Source organism: Solenopsis invicta, chromosome 5 (assembly GCF_016802725.1).
Source record: "Solenopsis invicta isolate M01_SB chromosome 5, UNIL_Sinv_3.0, whole genome shotgun sequence".
Classification (NCBI taxonomy): domain Eukaryota; kingdom Metazoa; phylum Arthropoda; class Insecta; order Hymenoptera; family Formicidae; genus Solenopsis; species Solenopsis invicta.
In genome coordinates, this window is record NC_052668.1 from 12539464 (window position 1) to 12564687 (window position 25224).

General features: G+C 32.6%; 1 protein-coding gene across 1 annotated transcript; it reads left to right on the forward strand.

Annotated features, from left to right (window-relative positions):
• The first annotated feature begins 668 nt into the window (after positions 1-668).
• Positions 669-25003, forward strand: LOC105199982 (oxidative stress-induced growth inhibitor 1). Its single transcript, XM_011167322.3, has 8 exons — positions 669-1132; positions 7424-7744; positions 19206-19330; positions 19780-20237; positions 20496-20749; positions 20826-21082; positions 21241-21645; positions 21817-25003. The coding sequence occupies exons 3-8, from the start codon at positions 19270-19272 to the stop codon at positions 22056-22058; spliced, it is 1677 nt and encodes a 558-aa protein (XP_011165624.1). The 5' UTR covers positions 669-1132; positions 7424-7744; positions 19206-19269; the 3' UTR covers positions 22059-25003.
• The last annotated feature ends 221 nt before the right edge of the window (positions 25004-25224 follow it).

The window sequence follows — 25224 nt, forward strand, 5'->3', positions numbered from 1 at the left end:
ATTTTATAGAGGAAATGAAAATATTTATTATAATTATGTCATTTCTTATTTAACAAACACTAAAAAGTTACGTACAGATGCTTCCAAAATATATTTCTTATTATATTATCTACTCGTATGGACAGATTGAAATCAAACTATCACAGATTATTTACTATAATTTAAAGTCTCTAATGAATTAAGCACTGGTCCATCATTTGTTATTAACTTAGAAAAATTAACAATTCGTTATCTTTATCTTCCCCCTCCCCCCCTTTTTCCTATATGCTTACAGAATTTGTATGCAACTAAAACTGGAACAAATTTTATTTTCATCGACTTATGATTTTTATCTTCAAAAATATCGATTAAACGTTAATTAATCGTTATTAACTTTATTGAACTAAATAATATTTTAATCGCAAATTGAAAATTTAAATTATTTCGAAGGCGCAAATTAATTTCCGAACATCGCGCCATCACGACAGTTTTTCATCGAACAGCGCGGGAGATTTCGGGGCGTGAGTCCCGAAACATTGGAGAAATCTAATTTATCGTTCGAAACTTGTCCGGAAGCAAGCTAGAAGGTATCGAGTGACGCCGGTAGATGTGGGGAGGCGCGCGAAAATACGGGGTGCAGTCCGAGTCCGCAGCGTGGTGTATGCGCGTCGTATGCCGTTGTATGCAGCGTATACGCGGCTACGTTCAGGTTGCATCCAGTGGCGCGTGCAGCAGCGGAGGCGAGAGCGTTTTACAGAGTCTCGGAGGAATATCGATGGCCGGGACGAGGTGCGTCGACGACGACGACGACGGCGAATCTTCACGGGCGAATCTGGACGTGCGCGAGTAGAAGGCGAAAGTCCTGTCTTCTTCCGCGCGCGTGACCCAACCGGAGGAGATCGAGTAGAATTTCGATCTCCGCGTATCCGCGCCGATTGCACCCGGGCGGCGTAGCACCCTCCCGTCGCGCGCGCTCTCTCAGCCGTCTTCCGTTCTCTCATCATGATACCCGTCGGTGTGCATCAGCTGCAGCGATCCACTGGCCTTCGCAACGTCCGCGATACGAACGTCCAACGGAACCCCCGCGCGATGTATCGGGTCAGAGTCTGCAATCCGGACTAAGGACGCGATGACGACGCGCTGGGCAGGCCAGGTGAGAACTCGCTTCTCGATAGGTATCCGTCTCGTTTGACGCCGCTAGCCGGACGCGGTAGCGGTCTTGCATGGCTTAATTAAAGTAATTATTGATCACGTTCAGCAGAATGTTTATTTTGCAACTGTCGGAAGCTTTCTTCGATAAGATTATTCCTCTAGATTAAAAATATAATCCAATCGGCGTGGAGAAAAGTTTCTTCAACAGTTGCAAAATAAACTCTGCTAAACGCGACCAATGTGAGTTGTAAATTGTCGGCTGCTTGCATGAATAACGGTGACATCCACCATAAACGTGTTTATCTGAAGAAACACAATGTTACGGACGTTATTTGATTCTATTAATACCTAATAAAAAATAATTTATATTGAATCTCTGATACAAATTTTTATTCGATTTTTATTCGATTTTTTATGTACAGAATTTCTGTTCAGAATTTCTGTATTAGTACTATGGTTGAATTTCTACGTGAGGTGATGTAATTTACAGGAGCTGGTAAGATGTTGGCAACCTTCCCCTATTATGTTGTAAATAAGGAGCTTATAAAAGTTTTATTTTATATAAGATCCGTATTCAGATTTTATTAAAACTTATTAGATTCAATTTATGTAATTTAATTAAATCTTAATAAGTTTTTAATATGGGATGAGGATTTTTAATATGAGATTATACAGTCCTAATAAGGTGCCTTAATGAGGGTTAAATAAAATATTTCCTGCATACATATTTAGGAAAAAAAATATAATTAAGTAATATTAATATGACAAAATTATTTATTAAGTCAAAGTTTCTGTGCGAAATTTTCTAATAAAACATTTAAAATATTGTTCTTTGTAATATTTTGCTTGGTGACACATTAAGATATATAAAAATCTTATTAATATAAAATCTTTTACTAAATAAAATATGGATAGATTTAAAAAAATTTTATAAAGATATTTAACACAGAATCTTATTTAATATGTTTGCTCCAATTTATAGGAAACAATTAATAAAATATTATATACTATATATAACTTAATTTGGTTCTTTATATGGTGTAAATAAAATCTTTATAAAGTTTTAATAAAATGGAAATCCTTATTAAAATATTATTAGTACTTTATTTAGTTTTAATAAAAAATATATATTAAATTATATTAACCTCATATTAAATCTTTATTAAATTTTATTAAATTTTTTTTGCGAGTATATTAAATAAATCAACGTATTTTTAAAGACCGGTGAAAATTTTACTCAGATTTTTTAAAATTTGTATACATTCTGAATTCTGAAATATCATAAGATTTCTATAATTTTTTATGAAATCTTATAAAATCTGAAAGGTTTGAAGTATTCTTTAGAAATTATAGAAATAAGAAATCTCAGATTATTTTAGCTTTTATATACATATACGAAAGATTCTAAAAAAAGTATAGATTATTTTTGAAAAATATTTTAATTCGTATAAAAATTCTAAGAATTTTTATTGAGGGGGGGGGATGCCTTTAAAAATACGTTGATTTATTTAATAGGGTTAGAAGAAATTTTTATTGTATAAAACGCGTTTAATTAAAACTACCTACAGTTGGATCGTATGAGAACGAGAAGTGCAAAGCTAAATATATTCAGATACATAAATTGAGAATAGAAGCAGAGAGGATGTGTATGATGCAAATATTATAGGAATTTGATCATCGCTTTCTTTTGAGCAAACTATAAGAATTCTAAATTAATATATTTTCAGTTATATACTTTTTTAATTATTCGCTTTTATATGTATGTGTAATCACGTTTCATTTTTAAGAATATTAAATAACCGTTTTACGCTATGTAAATTAGATCGGTCTATTTCGGTCTATACTTCAAATGAAAATTGAGAAATAATAATAATAATTCTTACGTTTCTGTTTCTCTTCTCTTCTGCGGCTGCAGATTATTTGATCAGCACAATTTTATAGGATAAATAAAGCGAATGGATTTAAACTTGAAGCATCTGACAATATTTTGCCAACTCTTGCGTAATTTGATCCATTGACACTTTGATACTGTTTATTTCTATATTTAAATCATATTACGTGTTAATAATTTATAACGCAATTTTTCGTTCATTCCCATCACAGATAAAACAATAATTACGTGAAGAATCGTAATCAAAGATAACGAAGTCCGTAATGCAATTAAATTAAAAATATTTCCTTGCGTACGATATCTCGACTTTCTTATTTGCTTCTTATTATTTGCGGTGTATCAATCTTTCATACGATATTTGTACACGTTTGTGATTATACTAATTAGTAAACGTCGCACATACATCTTAATAAGTAGTTATCGTAAAAGACTCTTTTTCTTGGCTATACAAAAAACGGCGACATCCGCTTATATTTGCTTATGCGACGTATCCATTATGGACGTTTATTTCATTTTATTGATAATAAAATATATTTATCAAATTATTAAATGTTTTTAAATATTTGCTGAGTCAACATAAGATATGTAAGAAGTATTTTAAGAAGAATTTAATTTAAGAATATCAGAAATGCAAATAAAGATTTTTATTAAATGATAAAAATATATACTCGAAAAATACGGTTTTTTTTGCTAAAGAATCTAAAAATATTGTATAACTGGATACAGATTTGAAAATGATTTTGTTCATTAAAATAATTATATAAAAGAGAGATACTCAAATTTGTTGCCAGAATGTCAAATTTTTTATAGCTTGAACTTTAAAATTATCTCGATGGTTTAATAAAATTATTTTCTGATCCATATCCAACTATATTTTCTATATTTTTCTATATTTTATATACCTCAAAATTTCAACAAAACATCTTTTGCGTGCATACGAGATATTATCATTTAGTAGAAATATCTATTTTTATTTTAATATTTTTAATTTAATTTTTTTCTAAAGATACATATCTCTCACATATCTTGTGTTGGATCAACGTATTTTTAAAAACATGTAACAAATATAATTAAATTTTGTATATACTATTATATTATTGTAGATATTATATATTTTTTACTTATGTATGTGTTATGTGCATATATATATATATATTTTTTTTTTTTTTTTTTTTTTTTTATTATTATACGTTGACATACACACATACGCACGCGCTCGCACACGCGATTCTAATTTCGGAGCATAGACGCTTCTTCCATGGCGGTTCAATGTTACGTCATTTTTCGTAATGTCTGGAAATAATTCATTCGTTACGACACGAGAGTGACTTTGTGTGCTCGCATGAGCGTTATTTATATATTATACGTAAAATTAAATTATATACTCCACATTTGTCGCATTAGTCGTGCACAGAGTAACCTGCCATAAATAACCGAGAGAAAAAAAACTGTTAGAGCTGATAAATCGACGATTAAATTTAGCGGCTAAGTAACAGCATTACGTGCAGGAAATCATTGAATTATTCATTCAATTCTATTTACAGTTATACGCGTGATATCGATTTTTTAAATTCTTCTTGTAAGTTTCCACGGCAAGATTTTTACGATATAGAAGCACATTCGCAGTGTTCACCATATGTTACGAATTATTTTTATTAATTTGGGCAGATACAAAAAGTTGTTCAAGTCTGCCAACTGGCGTTGTTTAATAACTAATAGACGATATTAAATGCCACTTGTGTTTATCTTGTAACACAAGAATTATGGCGTTGTAACATTGTAACGAGCTTAAATAAATGCTCGTTATCGATGGCGATAATTAAAAAATGTTATATCGAAACCTTGCTCCGTATTAAACAGACACTATTTATCGCGACTATAAAGTACATTTCCATTCACGCTACGTCGCGGTCGCGGAGAGATTTTCGCTGTAATCACAGTGATAAAATATGTAATCGTGTACTTTCTCTCTACCATTTCCATAATTGCATTAATTCTGTTATTAACTTTAGGATGTGTTTAAGTGTTCTACTTAAGAATTCTGCGAACGGTTTGGGAATACGTTGCGATCACACGATTGTTCATCCGGTTTACACGCGAAGAGATAAGAGCCTCATTAAATTTACTGCAATCTTTTTGAAATTATTGATATTAAAACACCGTTTTTTCATTTCGATAATTTGATAGCACAGTTTATCTTATCATATAAAAGTTATATAAAAATTTAGCAAATTAATGAATATTATTTTTATTTCTACACGCACACACGCGTATGTGTATTGCATATTTTTTTCTATTTTAAAACAAAATTGTTTCAATTCTTTTTAAATTGATTATAAGAAAAAGTTTCGATTCGTGCTTTGTATTTCCAAAAAGAAATTGGATGTTTGTTCAAATGAATGGAATCGTGAGCTCTTATCTCAAGTAAGATATCGTTTTTGCTTTCTAATGTTTACAGAATATCGCAATATCTTTTGTGTTATAGGTTGCAGATAAGTTAATCTCGATTTTTTTGCTCTAGTGAATAATTAATCTGACGAAATTGCTCTCGAATTATTTTTAATTAGAGCTTGCTTTAAGAGGATTTCAATTTCGGATCTAATTATCAGGATATTGAATGTCGAAAGTCAAAAACGCCGCAACGCAAGTACGAGAACTTTCTGTGCTGTTACAAGAAAAAAAGTGGGATGTATTAGGCGTAATGCGATTTAACTTTACACCATGCCCCAGCTATCTTTTTATTGATGTCGTATAAGTAACGTGGATCGATAAGAGCGACCCATGCCTTTAATCTAGAAAACGTAATCTAGGAAAAATATTCACAATGTGTGACGTCATAACTTAGTAGAAATGTGACTAGCAGAAGTGCATAGCAATTATTACTTTTTTTTACTTGGTATTAACCATCTCAAAATTTCGTTGCCGTATAGATAACGACGTGCCAACCAGAATGTCGAATATATTAATTCTTTGAACAGCGTGAAACCATATTTTATAATGACAGAACATCTTTTTTTACCGTCCGGAAAATTAGTCATCTAGCAGACAGTCGTTTCGAAATCATATCCTGTTATTAATAACTGTCAGTCGGAAATTAATTTACTATGAAACCTCGACGCTTATATAATCGTTTGCCAAGACGTTCAGTTCGATTTACATAGAGTTTTTATAAAAATCATCGTAGATCGGCAGACAGATTATCTTTTTATCCGTATGTTTTTACACGAAAAAAACTTTGCTATTTTGCTGAAGTATCTAAAAACTTAGCTAGATATAGATCTGAAATTGCTAAAATGTCAAAACTTTTTATAGCATTGCCCATCATACTTGAACTTTCTTCATTATTGTTTTAATGTCCAACAAACAATTATTTTCAAATCTATTTTTATTTACATGTTTAGATATTTCACCAAAAAAACATTATTCGAACAATATCGGTATCATTACACTGTATAAGTTGTGTACACTAAAAAAAAAGTTTTTTACGTTTAAGAATATGTCTTATGTATAGGGTATTTTTTAAAACATTAAGAAAATTATGAAAAAATTATAGATTGTTTTATATTGCATTTAAAAGTAGTAGAAAAAAATTTGGTGGCGATTTTTTATCTGAATAAAAAAGTATTTCAATAAGAAATAGACATGTGCTCTAATGAAAATATAATTAATAATGAAATAATAAAATAAGAAATAATGAAAATATTTGAATTTTTTACTCAAACACTTTAAATGTTCAAGATGATTTGTGTAAAGTTTCACTGCAATGCAAAAATCAATTCTGTAAAGCAAACAAAATTTATTTATTTATTTACAAAATAATTAAATAGACAATCACAATAAAACGTTGTATAAATTATCTTGAATACTTAAAGTATTTACATAAAAAATTAAGATTTTCATAGTGCTATAAAAAATTATTTAATTTTTAACACCAAACGGAGTTAATAAATTATAAAATTATGTTGTTAAATAAAAATATAATCTTATTCACATAATTTTGTTAGGTATATAGTTTATTTGAAATTTCAATATTAAACAGATTTTAATATTAATATTAAACAAATTTCCAAATTTTATTTATTTTGCAGGGACTATATATGTTTAATCCATACATGGATATAAGCACGTCCGATAATGCTTAAATCATTTTCTTGATTTAAATAAATATTAGCCAGCATAAAATAATTTCTTTTTAATCTTAGAAAATTTTTTTAATAAAGAAAAAACAATGTTAAAGTGAGTATATTTGCTTGAACATAAAAAATTTTTTTCAGCGTAGGTATTTTATGACAAAAAATTGCGCAGTAACAATGTAACGATATCGATGTCATTACAGAATAATCTTTTGAATCTAGGTAATTATTATCTGCGCGTCGGACTATACAACATTTCTAATTGCAGGAAAGTCGTACCGCAAATGCAGTCTTGTTGCACTATGACGGTTGCATCGAGGGGACTGATATCTCACGGCTGAAATCGCCTTGTGAAATCGCCATTCATCGCGCGGCCTTCGAATACGAAGCTTCCGCGGGAAAAACGATCGCGCGTGGCGTGTGCACGCTTCAGTACGACGCCGACCGTCGCCGGATGAGGACCATCTGTTGTCACTAGTTGCTGTGCTCCGTGTGTAACCGGTCGATCGACGAAGCTCACGTTCTCATTTATAATCAGCAGCAACGAGAAAATCAGAGAACAGATCGACGTTCTTCTTAGAACAAACGGGTATGTACGAGTCGTATGCTATATATGTACATGTAAGTCTTCCTCGTTCCATTTTTTTTCTCTGCGTGTTTATACGTGCGATTCCTGACATTTTGCGCACAAATGACGTGGATAGCAATCTACTCGTTCTATCGATCGGCAATTATATTTGAATACCGAAGGAGATATGAAGTGACAGCGTGATTGACGGCCAGGAAATAAAAGGGAAATAGGGGACGAGAACGTGTTGTGTGTGTACACCGTGAAACTTTCTAAGATCGTAGCTAACGATTCATATGAGGCTGATTTCATTTCACAAGCGTCGGATGTCTCGAAGCAGGATTACAGGGATTTGGAGGATTTATCTCGAAATTTGGATCTCTCTAAATATGAATCAGTGGCTAATTCTGATCAATAGTTCCAAGTATGCCATATATTGGTAATCAGTGATTATCTGAACTGAAAAATCAATGAATTTATTGTGTTTTTATTAATATACGGGATGTCCCAATATAAGTGGCCATCCCTCTTTATTTCGTAAACTAGCAAAGATAGACCCAATAAATATAATATCAAATTAAATGGTTTGAACTAAACTTTATTGTGAGCACAGTGGTTACATAAAAAAAATTATCTGTGTTAAAGAACGAAGAGACTTGCATAACTTTTGCATGGTAAAGTGAATATATTTATACGATAAAAATTGTAGCGTTTTTTCTAATGAATACAATGATGTGTGATTTATCAAAATTATTTTACAAATTATAGAAGTTATGTCGGTTTAAAGTTTCGCGGGCGACTAATACCATTTCAGTTTCGCCCCTGCGGTGTGGCTAACTTCCGACTCTTGTTTTGGCGATTGACACGTAACATGTTGACATCTGATTATAATATTTGGTATAATAATTTTATAAATCTGTAGATTTTTGTATTCTTATTACTTACATTTTACGTACATCGAACCACGGTAATCACTGTGCTCACAATAAAGTTTAGTTCAAACCATTTAATTTGATTTATATTTATTGGGTCTATCTTTGTTAGTTTACAAGATAAAGGGAGGTGACCACTTATACTGGGACACCATGTATATGAGTGTATTCATTAATACACTGATTAATAAGGACTTTTCAACGATCGCCAGTAACTTTCCATCGATTTTTATGTTAAGATAATCACCGATTTATCAGTCCCAAGTATTCCACTGGTAATCCATCAGAGATTATCCACTGATCCCGATTTAGAGATTATTAATTGTTATTGTCATGGGGATTTTTTTGGAAAGATAAAAAAATAGTATTGATCTTTATGTCTTCTTCCTTCGAAGATCCACCTAAACTTTTTATTTATTTAAAAAGTTTCTCGTGAAAATAAGAAAATGTACATTTGAAAGAAAATCCCCCAACCTGGCAACTCTGTCCCGAGGGACGTCAGATGTTTTTTTTTTACTTTATCTCTGTAGGGCACGATCCAAAGAATCCGTGTTTCAAACTTTGAGATATTCATATTAAAGTTTAATTTTATTTATAGAATTTTGATTGGGATATTTTGGAAGGGAATGTAACTTTTGTTTTCAATCTAAGAATACATGGATGTCATTATTGATTCGCGAGCATTGTTATATAGAAATGTACGTTTATGCCGCGTGTATCTGTTGTACTTCTGCCCTTTAGAGATAATATCGTAATAGCAGAAATTGTTCCATAAAAGCAGCAGCAATCCGTCATCCGTAGACTTATAGTGACACAGTATGCAGACATCAATATAATCGTCGAATCTTCAATAGATTAAAGGGTCTCAGATGGATTACCGTTTATCAAATTCTTTTTCGACAAGCTCGCCTCGAAATTCTACGCTCGTAATAATTCCGATCACGTGCGCCCTGCAGAAGTCTAAGTGACGTAATTGCCGGTGCAGTGAACGAAGCACGCAACGGCGCTTAATCTATCAATTATCCACCTGAGAACTTCCGTGAAAAGTTCCATATTTCCGTAACAAAAAACTTGATCTAACAATAAAACGGGAAACTGAACGTAATCAATATCGCTAAAATTGTGAACGTATGATGGAATATAAATGATGGAACGATGGGAATATTAATATTAACATTAAACGTGAAATTGGAAATTTAATTATCAATAATATCAGCAATGTTGGTATTGATAATAAATTTAATTATATTTTATATTAATGTTTTATCTGGCAATGTGATATCGTTAGAAGCGGAATATATTGCAAATAAACGGAGGCGCGTACCTTTTCAGTATTTTTAAAAATCGCGAAATTGCATTATCGTAATTTTGTATTCTTCATTACGTAAAGCATTACAGAAGCCAACGACCGATCGTACAAATTTATCACCTGCTCGGTGCAATTTAATTGCGCGCTTATTTCAGCTCGTCGAAAACTTGGCGGATATTCCTGATGCCGCTTCATCTCTTTATTCATCGTCGCGAAAATACTCTTAATACCTTATTTTGCATACTCTTAACATTGTTCTTTCTCACGTTAAGATTTTAATTTATGCGTCTCTCTTATTATCACTTATCTTTTCAAAATTATAATATAATCGCAAATGCGCGTTACGCCATTTCAAGTGGGAGCAAGCCGTGACTTGCATGAAACAAGAAATTCTAAATTGCAGGATGCCGGTTTATTATCGTACTTGTCCCTATCACGAAACAGTGATTATCGAATTATTAGAGCTCTTCTGGCTGTATATCTTTATTTATGAACGTGATAAATATGCGCAATTTCAACAGCTCTAGTTATTGATAGTAACATGCTCATACAAAAAAAGTTACGTTTATACGTTTTATATATGTGCGTGCGTGCGCGCGAGTGTGTGTGTGTGTGTGTGTGTGTGTACATATAAATTTTAGATTGAATAGATTTTCAGTTAATCACTTATCGAATTAAAGAGGCACGAAAAACTCTAGCTGTATTTGCCTTATCATTTATGATAATGTTAAGTGACTTTTTTAAGTTGACAGATAAGAAGTAAAAATAAATTCGATAAATATATATTCTTTAAAGGAGTCAATGAAGATATTATTCTGCTGATTCGATATGATTCTGATTACGTACGAATCTGAATAACATGTATATTCACAATGCGCGAGTACATTGTGAATCATGCTGTATCATGCTACGAAATTCCTGCGGCAGTTTTTTTTTGCGATGCAAAAGACGAATGCGACTTATGTACGCGTTATGTAACTATTGATCTCGGTAGCAAAAGCGCAACTATGTATGTGCTGTGAAATTCTGCGAAGTCTTACTTTTGCCCGTGACCGAAATTTAGACGACGAATTCTGCGATCGTCTCCGTGGAGTTTGCAACGCGCGAAGGAACATCTGTATCTTTCAGAGTTTCCAGGAATTTGGGGAATTTTCACTTGGGTTTTGTTAATGTTATTATTACGAGGAATTTTCTGGAAGAATAAAAATATTATAAATCTTAATATTTTTATTTTCTAAAAATTTCCTTAAACCTTTATTTTTGAAAAACTTTTTATCTTCTCTTTTAACAATAACAGTAACTCGAATTTGAAGAAAATTCTCTCAACCTGGCAACTTTAGACGATTTATTTTTTTTTCCCATAGAAAACATTTATGAATCGCGATATGCTCTGTAAAAAAAGTCTAAAAAGGTAGAAGAGCAAAACCGCTCAAAGACTAACCGGATGAATCAAACAAAAGAGCTCAAAGCGCAAATATGGTTTCTTTTGTAAATCTTTAAAATACTATCCAATTTAACATTAGTTAAAATAGTTTGGTATTATCTAGCAATACGTGGAATATACGCATGTTTTTCATGAGCAGGCCCGCTATTAGACGAATGTTAATATGAATCGCGATTACAGACGTCATTCCATTCAGTCGCTCGGCTAATGAACGTAGCGACTATAAACATGGCTCGCGATTAATGCGCCGCAAGCGAGTTTGTTGTATAAGTTAACCCGTAACAACAAGCAAGTTAAATGCCAAGATAATTGATACGCCGAATAATAGCCGGCGGTCCTCATGGCTCATGTTTACTGAATCGTCCGGTGAAATTGATTAGCGTTTGTCCACTGCGCGTATTTCGCAGCCGATTGATACTGATGTACAACGGCGTATTTTTTTCAAAACGCATTACGATAAAAATCCCTTTTTTCTTCTTTTTTGCAAAAACACGTTTATCTTTTAACAAATTTGCATTTACGTTTTTTCTATTCTTTTGCAACAATTAACACAAATCACTACATTTGCATTTTCTTGTCACGTATGACAACTGCATATTTTAAATGCACTTACGTCATTTTATGTAAAGTGCAGTTTTGTCATTTCATTTGACAAAAGTAAAAAAAACTGCTAGTTATTTATTATTAACGAAATTAATGGTATAAGCTGGTAATCTTGATGATTAGCTCCTTGTTCATTGTTTGCAGGAAACAGTGTCGGCGATTATGGCAAAATTTGTTATCAGCTTATACGTAGATAACTTCTGTCTCATACTCGAATAACGTATAGATTAAACAAAACCTTATTCATTAAAAATGAGGTGATTTCATAATTTAAAACGTTTCTTGTTTTCTTATTTACATTTTCATATTTGATTACGGGACGACAGACAACACTGCGATCAATAAAGGATACCTCTCGAAATGAAATCACACATCCATACGCATCTCCTCTATTCTGTGTACACTTGTAAGTTTTGTTTATAGCTCTAGGCTATGCTCAAGTTACGCATCATCTTTCGCTGAGGCCGTTTCTGACGTCGAAAAACGATTTAAAATTTACATGGCGGGTGTCCTCAGTTCTAGTAACTTTTCGAATAGAGATTCGCGATCAGCATCTTTCAGCATATATTATCGTTTTTCTTAAAAAAAAATCAACGTTCTATTTTTCAACATAATCCATTGATAACGATATGCAACTCCACGTTTTTACGTGGCGTTACATATCATTATCATTAAGAATAGATACCTATTTCACAGATCGAAAGAATATATCTTATTAAAAAATATGTATTATTGTATCTGAAATTATCATATCTCGGATATAGTACAAAAATATTTTGTAGTTTGTAAAATTTTCACAATAATATTAATGGATTACAGAATTAAAATACAGCTTTATACAATTTTTAAGTCTTTCTTTCCCTCTAAATAAGAGATTTTGAAATATTACTTTGGATGAAAAACACGAGTTTACGAACTGTGAGGTTTATCTTGATTGCCGATAGTAAATCTAATATTATTCTTTCGAAAATGACGCTTGAATGTTAGCGGGTAAAATAATTTATTCGACTGACTCATTCGGAGATTAGATTGCTGGACCGTTGCCTGTTTCGTTTCTCTTTCATTTCTGCCTGGAATTCATGGGACATGAGAGGAAAAAAGAGAGAAGGAATCCGGTAGGGGAAAAAGGCGATAAACCGTCTATATACATAAAAACCTGTATTCGCAGTTTCAATCTGTACGTGTGAATGAGGAGACGAATTTAATGTCGAAAATTTGTTACGAAGTTTTCGTAATCTGATACGGGCTAAGTTCCTCTTACTCGTTTCGCCGAATAGAGAGAGAGAGAGAGAGAGAGAGAGAGAGAGAGACGCAAAACTTCGTAGAACTTTATCTCGCGGTAAATCGAAGAATGAGATTCGCGGGCGTTTAATAATGAATTTTCAATTGAAAACGAATATCGCGAAGAGCATAACGGAGGTGATGCTTCGTGCGATATAAGAGGAATTTTTGGATCGTCTCGCTCTGAAAGTGACGATCACCTTTGTCTGCGCTAACCGAATTCCGTTCAGGCGCCTGTCGCTTCTAGCGTCTTCTATTCTTAATCGACGAATAATTCGTCGATTAAGAATAGAAGACGCCGCGCGAAGCGCCGAGGCTGCTAAAATTATAGCACATAATCTAAATGTGCGTGCTAACGCACCTGTCGTAAAGATACAGGCGGCAACGCGCCCGTTGCCTTACGTCAGAAACGCGATTATGTTATATCAGACGTAATAAAGCCAACTACTGATCTTGCTTCAGTCGTGCGCGCGCGTAACGCCGGATCTTTAAGGTCGCGTGTCGCCTGTTTAAGATAGCCGGATACCCGGCTCTTCTTTCACGACCGATATTTACACAGTTTATTTTCTGCGCGTTTAGAGATAGAACGCAACGTGGAAAAAGTTCGAGATACAGATAAAATGCTGTTAAGCGTATATTTATCGAGTATATTTAATTGAAACGTCAACATTCCGCGGAGATACGCATCCCCAGTTGCAATTAATCGCATACCCCGACATTTACATGGCTCAGTTCCCACAGTCTTATAGAACGTAGAATACACACGATCAGAGGGATATGACATTGGACATAGCGCATGATTAAAATTTCAACTGATATTTCGTAGGGTAGGTTTTCTCATAAATACAGTGATATCTGTAAATCGGATGTATATACCGAGCGGAGTCGTGACCAGTTGACCCCAAAGAGACATCGTCATTGTACTTATACGTATCTTGCGAAAGGAAGCATTCATGTATCTATCGATTTAATACGCGATCGTTAATACGTAACGTCCTTACGTCTTTCGCGGTCTTAACGGACTGCACGGAGCGAATTTTTTTTTTTTTCCTATTTTATTTCCTTGTCACTCGACTAAAAACAATAAAGTTCCTGACGGAAAAAAATTTTATAGAATTCTACACCAATTTAAGAGAGGCTACAAAAATCTTCATAAAAATACTAGAATTGGAACATTTTTTTTAAACTTTTATAAATTTTTGTATTTTTGTCGTGTGTCGTTTCTACGATTTCTACAAAGTTCTCGGTGAAATTACATCAAACTGCAACGAGTTACACATTCTACATATTTCTAGCTAGTCGTAGCTTACTCTAGTGACAAAAATTCTTTATAAGTACAAAGTTCTTCTAACAATAAAAATTTATAGAAATTGTTAGTTTTTTCGTAGAAATATTTTTTCATAAAAATATTTTTTTTTTTTAATATGTATTTAATTATTAAAATTAGCAAAAGTATTTCAATTCTAATATTTTTTAAATGGATTTTTAGCATTTTTTAAATTTATGAAGAAATTTTCCTGCCAAGAATGCGCGAAAAAAAAAGCGTTCACTCGGAAGAATTTCTTTACCTCCTCGCTTTGCGTCGTGCCGGTGACAATTTTATCGCTTATTCGTAGAAATGAATGAGAAAGAGAACTATTCACAATGTTAGAACTGATAATCGATGTGTGCGCTAGATATTGCGAATTCTGATAGAAAAGAATGTGGCTTTAAAAATAAATTTCCCGTGTAACGTGCAAGATAATGTTCTAACGTGGCGTAATGCTCCCCCCATTATTCGAATTACTTCAATTATAATAATGATAACGATAATCCTTTTTGGACGTCCCTCGCATTGCCACGTGCCATTTTCATGCAGGAATAGATTACATTGTCGTTATGTTCTCCATCGATCTCCCAGCTTTCCCGACAGCGAACAGTAAAACCACTGTCGTCCGGTGACATGTGGGAGCATATGTAAACCGATCGCTCGAATATTTGTACACGTCGTGAATAATGCCTCATTGTCAACGAAAGAACCATCTCGTAGGTACACCAGTGGGACACCGTCAGCTCTGCCGATCGATATCGGCGCAGTCGCGCGCAATAATCATTGCTATTTACCTCTCGATAGATTCCGCGATGAGATTCCGCCGCGTGTGGGTTCCCTCAAGAAATTGCCGATGGAACATCGTTTTCCTCGATCGAACTTGATAGGAAAAAAATGTAACGACCTCTTGCCATTGTCTTTTAAAACTCTATTTGGCGATTTTATTCTTATCCATCTGCGTTTCCGTAATTTCCGTTTCGCTGTGGTCCTCATTTCGTAAAGACGTCCACTCTGATAATATTTATCTTATTATCAGATTGCTTTTTGTAAAAAAAGAAACGCTTAACGATATCACTACGCGGTGGTGAGATGACTAATCGGAATTGGACCATTGTCAATTCTTGTCTCCGTCGTTGATCTTCGTTCTCGAGAGTTATGTTGCTATTCTTAACTGCTAAGCACCATAATGAAAATGGACCATGACTGCGTGCTACAATTTATCGAGACGTTCCCTCCGGTTATTTGCGGAACAGGTGATCTCGTGTAGAAGCGACGGGTAATGAGCGGAAATAAAGTTATGCATAAGCTGATCTCTCTCGTGCATATAAACTAAGCGTCCCATTGACTTTTAGCTACGCCTTCTGTCTTCTCATGCGTTAATTTGTCCGCAAACGTAAACAAACATTTTAATATTTATCACATTTCCGCATTTCCTACATTTTTATTGTATTATTGTTTCCATTACATTAGGTCAGTATTATATTATTATTTCTAGCATTCCAATTATTATTTTTCTCTGTTTTCTTACAGTTATTTTTTTACGTCTTTTTATATATCACTATTTATAAATTTCTTTGCTAGACCCATTTGAGTAATCGGGCTGTTTTTAACAGCCGATCGGCAGGAAGGTTTGCCGATTTATGTCACGGTAATTGTACCGGGTGAACCGGTTAAACGTTAGAGAGTAGAAAACATGGCGCCAGCGAAGGTGAACGAATGAGAACGAAGGTCACGACTTTTACTTTTTAACGACAAGATCGGTCGTTCATCTTCAAGATCTCGCTCTAAGACAGACAGAAACTCTTATATCGATCGATACATTCTACGCAATTCACGAATTACTCGTCAAGGACATTGATTCGTGTTGATCACGGCGAAGATATCGCTTATAACACTTTGCATTCATAAATCGCAACGTCATCCAAAAAGAAGCGTCTCATTTATCTTATCGAGACTTTTTACACGCCATGTAATTAAGTAATGCGCAGAAAACTCTTTTCTAGCATGCGTAGCTTGTGCTGATCTTTTTCGCAATTACTAATATACAATTGAGAATGGAATGTGCAGAATATATTCAATATATATTCTATATATTCAATGTGATAAATATTCAATTGTAGAGGAAAAAGTCGCCGATACCATCATATCACTTTTTGGATATTTTTTTTTTAAAGAAAAGCTGAAGATAAAACTTTGGAAACATCAATACAAACTGGATAGTGTCTTCTATCAGATGATACAGCAGTTTTTATAATATTAAGCACGACAAAAATGAGTGCCTGATAAAATGAAACCTAAAACCGACATAGGCAGTAATGCTACATCTTCTTTTTCCTTTCTTTTTACACGAATCATAAATTATTTACAAGCAGGGTCGGATTAAGGGTCAATTCAGGAGAAAATTTATATACATATACAGTCAGGATATCTCCTATAACGCGAGAGATACCTTCTGCGTTATAGGAATTTCGCGTTATGAAAACCAAGAGCGTGAAAAGTTAGAGCTGAACAAATGCTCTTTTTTAATATAACAAAAAATAATATGCAATTTACCTTATTTTAAATAGCATGTTAAAACTGAATAAATACTCTTTTATAATATAACAGAAAATAATATACAATTTCTATTTTAAATAACATGCTAGACTTGAATAAATACTCTTTGTTATAATTGCGTTATATGGGGGTAGAGCGTTTTTTCTTTTAATTTGTGTTATAAGAATACCGTGTTATACAGAGTCCTACTGTATATAATTATATATGAACACATTTCATACATAATTACATATAATTATGTATGAAAAATTTCTTCTCTGGGAAGGGGATCTTTAGGCGCTACTATTTTACTAATTATACCTGAGAGAAGCTTTTTATTTAATATCTTGTTTAATTAAGTTAATTAAGGTTTAACTTAATTGAATTAGTTTCATAAATAAATTAAATAGTTTGAAAAATTTATTAATGAAATATTTATTTTTTATATTGCAAAATAAATAACTCACGGTTTTGATGTCCCGACAATATCTCGTTTCTTATAAAATAACTTTCTTGACTTTCTCATGAGTAAAATCTTCGATAATGTTCGAAAGACAAGAATTTTGTTAAATCACTCTCTATTGAAAGCAATGGAAGAGCATTCAATTTTTCTTCTCCTAGCAATAACCTCAATCTATTTTTTATCAATGACAATTTTGAAAATAACCTCTCTGATAAACGTTTGTAATATGTGACAGTTTTGCATGCTTAGTATAGATTACATGCATAAAATTGCTAATTTTAATTTTAATATTATTTCAGCCTTGAAATTGTTAGTCTCTTTTTAATTGCACGATTTGATCAGTACATGCATTATCTTATTAATTTGTATTTACAATTTCAAGAAATTCTGTCTTATTTTTGAATCTGTAGAGTAGAGAAACTACCTCAAGAATTAAAGATTTTTGATTTTTATAAATTTATTGAAATTGTTTGAATTGTTTATTATTACTTATTTATTTTTATTAAGTATTGATATATTATTATTCTATTTAATTTCATCAAAATTATTTATCATAGAATAAATTTAGTTTGAAATAGTTTTGAAAGTAATTAACTTAAAAAGCAGGCAATGCGGTCTCTTTGGATTAGAGACCATTAAGCAGTCGCCTATCGTAGTGGATAATCCAGTCCTACCTACAAACTAATGTATATGAGGATTTCTAGAAGCCTTTTTATTTCAATGTAGAACATTTTTTGTCGATTTGTACAAATATTTTATGCCGTTCCGCAAGATATAACATGTAGTGCGGCAATTATATAAAGATTAGAGATTAGATTACTAACTTAGCTAGACTTCATCATGTTATATCTTTTATTGTATTCTATACAGTTTTTGCTGTCTTATTGTCAGATGTGTCAGTTTACATGGCACTACTCGATTTTTTTGTTTAATCGCATTATGAGGAAAATGAAAAAGAGAAAAGTATTAATAAAACAGTTTTAGGACGCTATTATACAAACATTAAAAATCCAATATTACCAATATATTTACTATTGTTTAAACTTTAAACTACGCAAATTGTAAAAGAAAATCGTAAGAATATTATTTACGCATTTGAAAATTTTGTTCTTAGCTTATTTCACATGGAAATCACAGATGTATGAATTATTTTACATCTTTAATTATTTAAACAGATCATGTTTTTATCAGTATTAATAAAGTATTTATTTTCCGAGAAATAAAGATAGTTTAGAAGATCTGTGTCAGTATTGGCAATTTTCCTTTGTATGTATATTGTTTCAAATATGAAAAACGTTTTGATAGATTCGTGCCTTAGTATATTTCAAAATATAGAAATTTCTGTGCGATTATCTCTACTTGTTCGGAAAAAAAAAATGATTGGAGTCGCGTTGATAAATGTTCTTGTGTAATAGTCTCAATAGTTATGAGCGTGACGAATGTTGAGAAATGATTACTGCAGTTAACGATTATTTCAAGAAAAATGCGGTGGAAACGTCTCTTTTGTACTGTTCAGTAATTTTAGTCCTGCATGTATCATTAAAATGTCATCATATATAACATCATATTTATTGACATGATGATTAAATAATCGTTCTCTTTGCAGGACTCGAACTGATCGACGGGAAAATTACGTTAACTCCAATATCGGATATACACGAAGAGGAAAAATGCAGAACGTATTTGAGGTCGACGATAATGACGTCATTTATAAAGATGTTGTCATCATAGGTGAGTACACGAGATGCCTTCAACCTCATCGGAAGATTTAAAAGTAAAAGGCATGTAAAAATCGCGCAAGGGAATAATGATAGTAAGAAATATATTTTCTTATAATAACACCTTATGTTAAATTCAATTTATTATTATTGAAAATAAGTAAAGAAATTTTATTTTTTAAAATTAAACCCTTCTAATTTTTCATTAATCATGAAGAATTCAGTTTTTGAATGTGCATACTTATGGTTATTTGACACTGTCGCGTTAAGATCAGCAAACTGCTTATTTTTTCATGTTTAGCATTAATTTTCCACAGAGCTAAATTCTTATTGCAAGAGCGATGATTTTAAACTAAAAAAAGCTTGTGGGAAGATTTTTTAAAAGACTCAGTAGTTTTAATTGATAGTTCGTTTGGAAAATTAGAGATAATCATGTAAAGATTTTACATCTCTGGTCTTCAGGAAATGGACCCAGCGGGATATGCTTGTCGTATATGTTCGCCGGAAACTGGCCTTACTACACTGGGGAACCTCATCCTGGCGATGATATGTTAACGGCGCGATTGCGGTTCTGCACGATCAACAACGAGGAGTGCGACAATGCGCCGAATGACGCGAACACTGACGTAACCACCAACAATCATCATCATCAGTGCTCTAAGCCCAGTGTCGGCAGGGCGCAAGGAGGTGGGCTGGCACGCAGCACACGCTGCAAACTCGAATGCCTATCCTCCGGTATCGAAGGCAGAGGCGGCGGTCGACCACTAGCCCTTCTCATGGACCAGCTGCAGCATCCATGCGTTGACGCCGGCTTCGATGTGACTTCGCTCCTCGATTGGAAGTCCGCTGACGAGCATTCCGAGCACACGATCGTGGACCACGTTGTCCTTGGCAAGGGCCAGCCAGGCGGTGCTTGGCAGGTGTGTAACGAATGATATTTCCTTCCGTATAATTTTACAAATAACGGATTCTCTTCCACCAAGTAAAAATCAATAAGTAACAAAATGAAGATTAAAATGAAGAACAAAATGCTGATCTTGATAAACTGAATATCTAATATCTCAATTATTGAAAAATTATGAGTATTATTTAACTCTTAACGCAACATATATCTACTATAAAAAAATTTTTTTTTAATCTTGTTTAATTTAATGCTTTTTTTATATGATTGTCTTTAGTCTATGGACCCCAATGTATTAACTATCAGTCTAAGTCGATGGATGTCACTCCCCGACTTGGATTTGAGGCATTGGGAGAAACTCGTTGAGGTCGAACAGTTACAAAAATCGGTTCTAACCACAGAAAATAATGTGTATGCACGACTGGAAAAACTGAGTGTTTGTAAGGCGTCTAGTCGAGTTTCCGTGGGCACCGTAGCGGCTTATTACAAAGACTACGTGCGCAGGAAAGGCCTGAAACAATACTTCCGATGGTATTTATTTCAAATATTTATGATACAAATTCGTTACCGACATTGATGTAGACTTTCATGAATTAATCCGTTGCAGCGGGACCACAGTTACTTCAGTAAGACCGAACTCGGACTCGCCCGAGAGCAAAGGAGGGTACAACTGGATAGTAGATGGATATGAGAATAAAAGTGGAAAGCGATTTAGGTATCGATGCAAAAGAGCGATTCTTGCAACCGGCACAACCGATTTATCGAATCATCTGGACATCCCAGGGGAAGACACAAATCCCAAATGGGTGACGCACGATCTCAATGATCTGGAAACACAATTAGGACGTTTAATCGGCGATCATGGTACGTAAACGCAAGATTATACGAAGAAAGAGAGATAATTACACTTAATTCAATGATTTTTGGAAAAGTTCATTTTTTTGTACAACTGATTTGTTTATTACATATTACATACATCTATTCTCAATATTTGTTGTTATTTGAAAAATTGTTAATCGCAGACAAGGATTCGACCGACGAACAGATTCCACCTGTGTTAGTAATTGGAGCTGGTCTGAGTGCGGCCGACGCGATTATGGCTGCGCGCTTTCGAGGTATACCTGTACTGCACGCATTCCGCAATTCATTGAACGAGTGGGGCAAACAGACCGAAAGGATAACAACTAGTTATGATCGACTGCAATGGTTGCCGGATTCCATATATCCGGAGTATCATAAGGTGTACGAGATGATGGCTGATGGAGGTACAAATTATCCTTTATACAAATCATTACCAGGGTACACGCTCGTCAGCCTCAGTGAGAATCATGAAAATGAAAGTACGAGCGCAAGGAGGACAGTCACTCTTTCTGCTCCAGACGGTCAGCTGCACACGTTTGAAGTATCCATTGCGGCTATTCTTATTGGTGAGCACACTATACATATGTACTTCTTACTTAATAACAGTTTAAACTAGTAAAACTTGATGATTGTATATGATAATAATTAGGTATAAGTGTAGAGCTTTAATATCGTTAGTCAATATTTAATCAGCAAATTTATTGATATTAATTATTAAATTGAATATTGTATTTCAGGATACAAACCAGACCTATCGTACTTAGAAGGTGGCGGCATGGGATTGGGTAAATTCAAGGATAAACCAATCGATAGTAAATCAAATCCAATTGAAATCGACGATTTTACATATGAGGTGACCAACGCGCCGATAAAGGGACTTTACGCATTAGGACCTCTAGTTGGTAATAATTTTGTTCGCTTTGTTTTGGGCGGTGCGCTTGGAATTTTGGCCCACATTCTATGTACCACAAACGCCTGAGAGATTGATCTGACAGCCACTTGCAAGACACGATCGTATCTTAGCAAAATTATTTTGTATATAGAAAATAATGGCATCTTGTAACTTCTGCTCAATTCATGTGAGTGCTAAACGACTATTGCTTAGTTCTTAACATTTATACAAAGAGTTTGTTCGGTAAATCTGTTTGTACATACTATTAAAATTATTTTTATATTCCTTTCCATATATATTACCCTTCGCAAGGAAACGACCGATTTTTAAGTGTACATAACTATTTAAGTGTTCCGTCGAAATATCTCCTAGTAAATGAGCAAAAGAATCCTTACAATGTTTACTCAGCGAGAGTATTATAGTGACTTACAACGTGCGGAAAAAGATGACAGTTCAAACTACCTTAGATCTATTTTAGATCTGTTTGTGCTTGTTAACATTCCATTTAATAGGAAACTTGTCTATGGGAGATAGATAGTATTAATAATATGACTTGTATCTAAATTTGATAATTGTCATATTGACAAATTTGTCATGACTATACATTACAGATTTCTCCATAAATACACCCTAGATTCTAAATTTTATTCACACAGAGTATATATATTATTAATTAATCTTTAGAACACCGTAAAGTTTTTTTCTTAAATCACTCAAATTTCGCTTTGTTGAAATCAGTAAAATATGATTTCAAAAAGTTATAACATTTTGCGGCCCTCTAAAGGTTAATACGTAATTGTTGGAATGTCTATATTGTAATGAGTTTCGTAAAAAAAAACCGAATAATACAACGAAACTCTAAACATAAATTCTAATATTATGTACTTAGGATTAATCTGTGTTTGCGTTTTTACAATTAAGTTAATTTTTTACTGCACATTTACTTATACACGGTTTATGTATAGGAATATCTTTAATACTTTTTATTCTGATGAAATTAGAATATTTATATATCATTACTAGAATGGCCGGACAATTGTGCTTATCCGAACGCACAAGCATTTTTGCATTGCACTTTAATCTTACATTATATCTTTATTTTCTGACATTTTGTAAATGAGAATACATTACACGAAACGAATCGGATAATTATCACATCTTAATTTTTACGTAACATCTTCAATCCGCCGTGTAATATGCCTTTACATCTCTTATTGATAAGCTGTGATTACTTTAATGAAATAGGCTAGTAACGCTCTGTTATTAATGTAAGCTATATATGTATGTAATACCTTTTTAGTACAAAATGTTTCCACACACATAAAACTTAATTTTTATTAACTTAAAGCGATGCTGGAATCGTCTGTATTACTGACAAAAATACAATTTTGTTAAACAAGTTATATATACTTTGTATTGGTTTTACAGAAATATAATTCCTTTTAGGGAAAAATACATTAAAATACACATGCTAATGTACACAGCTGGTTCATTTTTTGCCAAAAATAGGCAACAATTTTTAAATTACATTTTCTTATCGATCTTTACTTTAATATAGCGACCAAAACTGTCAATTCACAAATATATTTATTTTTATGGAAATGTTGTGCAGATTATTTATGTGAAATAAAGGCACAATCAGGTGTAGGATAAATGAATGAATAATGTTGAGTCGTTAAACTTAAGTCGGGAAGCCTAATTTAAGAGAATAGAATGTTTGATAAATTATGTGTACGTAAGATCTCGATGTAGTAGTATGTAAGAAGCTGATGTTTCTTAAATTTTATGTATATTGTAAATCATACATGTATAAATCGAATTCATCGGTAAAATATGACGACTCCAGCATACTCATCTTAATAGTTTTTATCTACACTTAACTTTCAAACGGCGCGTCTTATTATTTATATTTTACGTAGTTTTCTTTATGATATGCGATCTATAATTATGTATAATTGCGCGTTAATTAAGTTTTACACGTTAATTAAGTTAGTTAAATTTATTTAGACTACAGCTAAAGATTGGTAAAAAAAGAGAAATGTATTTTTCATAATTTTATTATATTTTAAATGCAGATTTTTATATTGATATCATTATGAAAATGCGAGAAATTTTTTGGTTACGTTAAACGTGCTGTATGTAAACTTATATGTTAATGTGTACTGTAACAGAGCCTAAAACATATTTAATATAATGTTACGAGATAAATTTGATATTAGCTGTAAGACGAGGTAGCATATATAAAAGATGAAGTAAATATTGAAACGTATCTATAGTATAGCAAGGTGTGGTTTTTAGAAGTTTTATTGATACGAAAGTTGATATATATTGATATTAGCTAAATGACGACAGGGATACGTAATGGATACAAGAATACTTAATATGCAATCTGTGATAGGAAATGCAATGTTCAAGAAGATGCAATGAAATAGAAGAGACTACAAATAAATCTTGAGCACATTATATTTGGTAGATACATATTTTTACATGCAGGACGAGGAATCGATTTATATAACAAGTAGTCTATGATTTTTATTTAAATTAAAAATGAAAGAAATCGTCTGCCTATCTTGAAGGAACGGCAGCGGACAATCCCATTTGTTACGTTAAAAGGCTGTGTTCAGCAGAAAAAGCAGATTTATGATTGTAAGATTCTTTGACAAAACTGGTTCTTGCTCTTAGTTCCTGCCAGATCTGAATGTATAAATCAGGGTGTAAAAATCATATATTTTTTTAAACATTGTATTTTTTGTTTAACATGTTTTTTTAATGAGTTAAATATGTTTTAAACATATAATATAATGCTACATTACACGTTTAAAATATAATTATTATCATCCTTAATATAAATAAAACATATTAAAGAATTTTATAATCGCAAAGCTACTTTTTCTGCTGAACGCAGCCAAAATATTCAGTGTAAAATACTAGAAGAAAATCTTATTCTGAAAAAACAATTTATAATACCTTATATAGACCATTCTGTATATGTATGACACAAGAAAATAAACAGTTCACGAGATTTAAATCAATCATTGTTTTATTATGGAACGATTATTTAACAATTGAATGTACACAGAACAGTTTACAATACAAATATAAAAAATTAAACCGCATTTTTTTCTTCTATCACTGCGATATTACATGTAAATAAAAATAATTTATAATTTATCACTATTAAAAATATATACAGTTAAGTGAGGTAAATAAATTATTCTATTACAAATCTGTTATTTTTTTACGCTTATTCTTA

Coding starts and splice junctions, on each gene's coding strand:
- LOC105199982 (XM_011167322.3), top strand. CDS start 19,270: ATGCAGAACGTATTTGAGGTCGACGATAATGACGTCATTTATAAAGAT. Junction 20,238..20,495: donor AGCCAGGCGGTGCTTGGCAG/GTGTGTAACGAA, acceptor GATTGTCTTTAG/TCTATGGACCCCAATGTATT. Junction 20,750..20,825: donor CTGAAACAATACTTCCGATG/GTATTTATTTCA, acceptor AATCCGTTGCAG/CGGGACCACAGTTACTTCAG.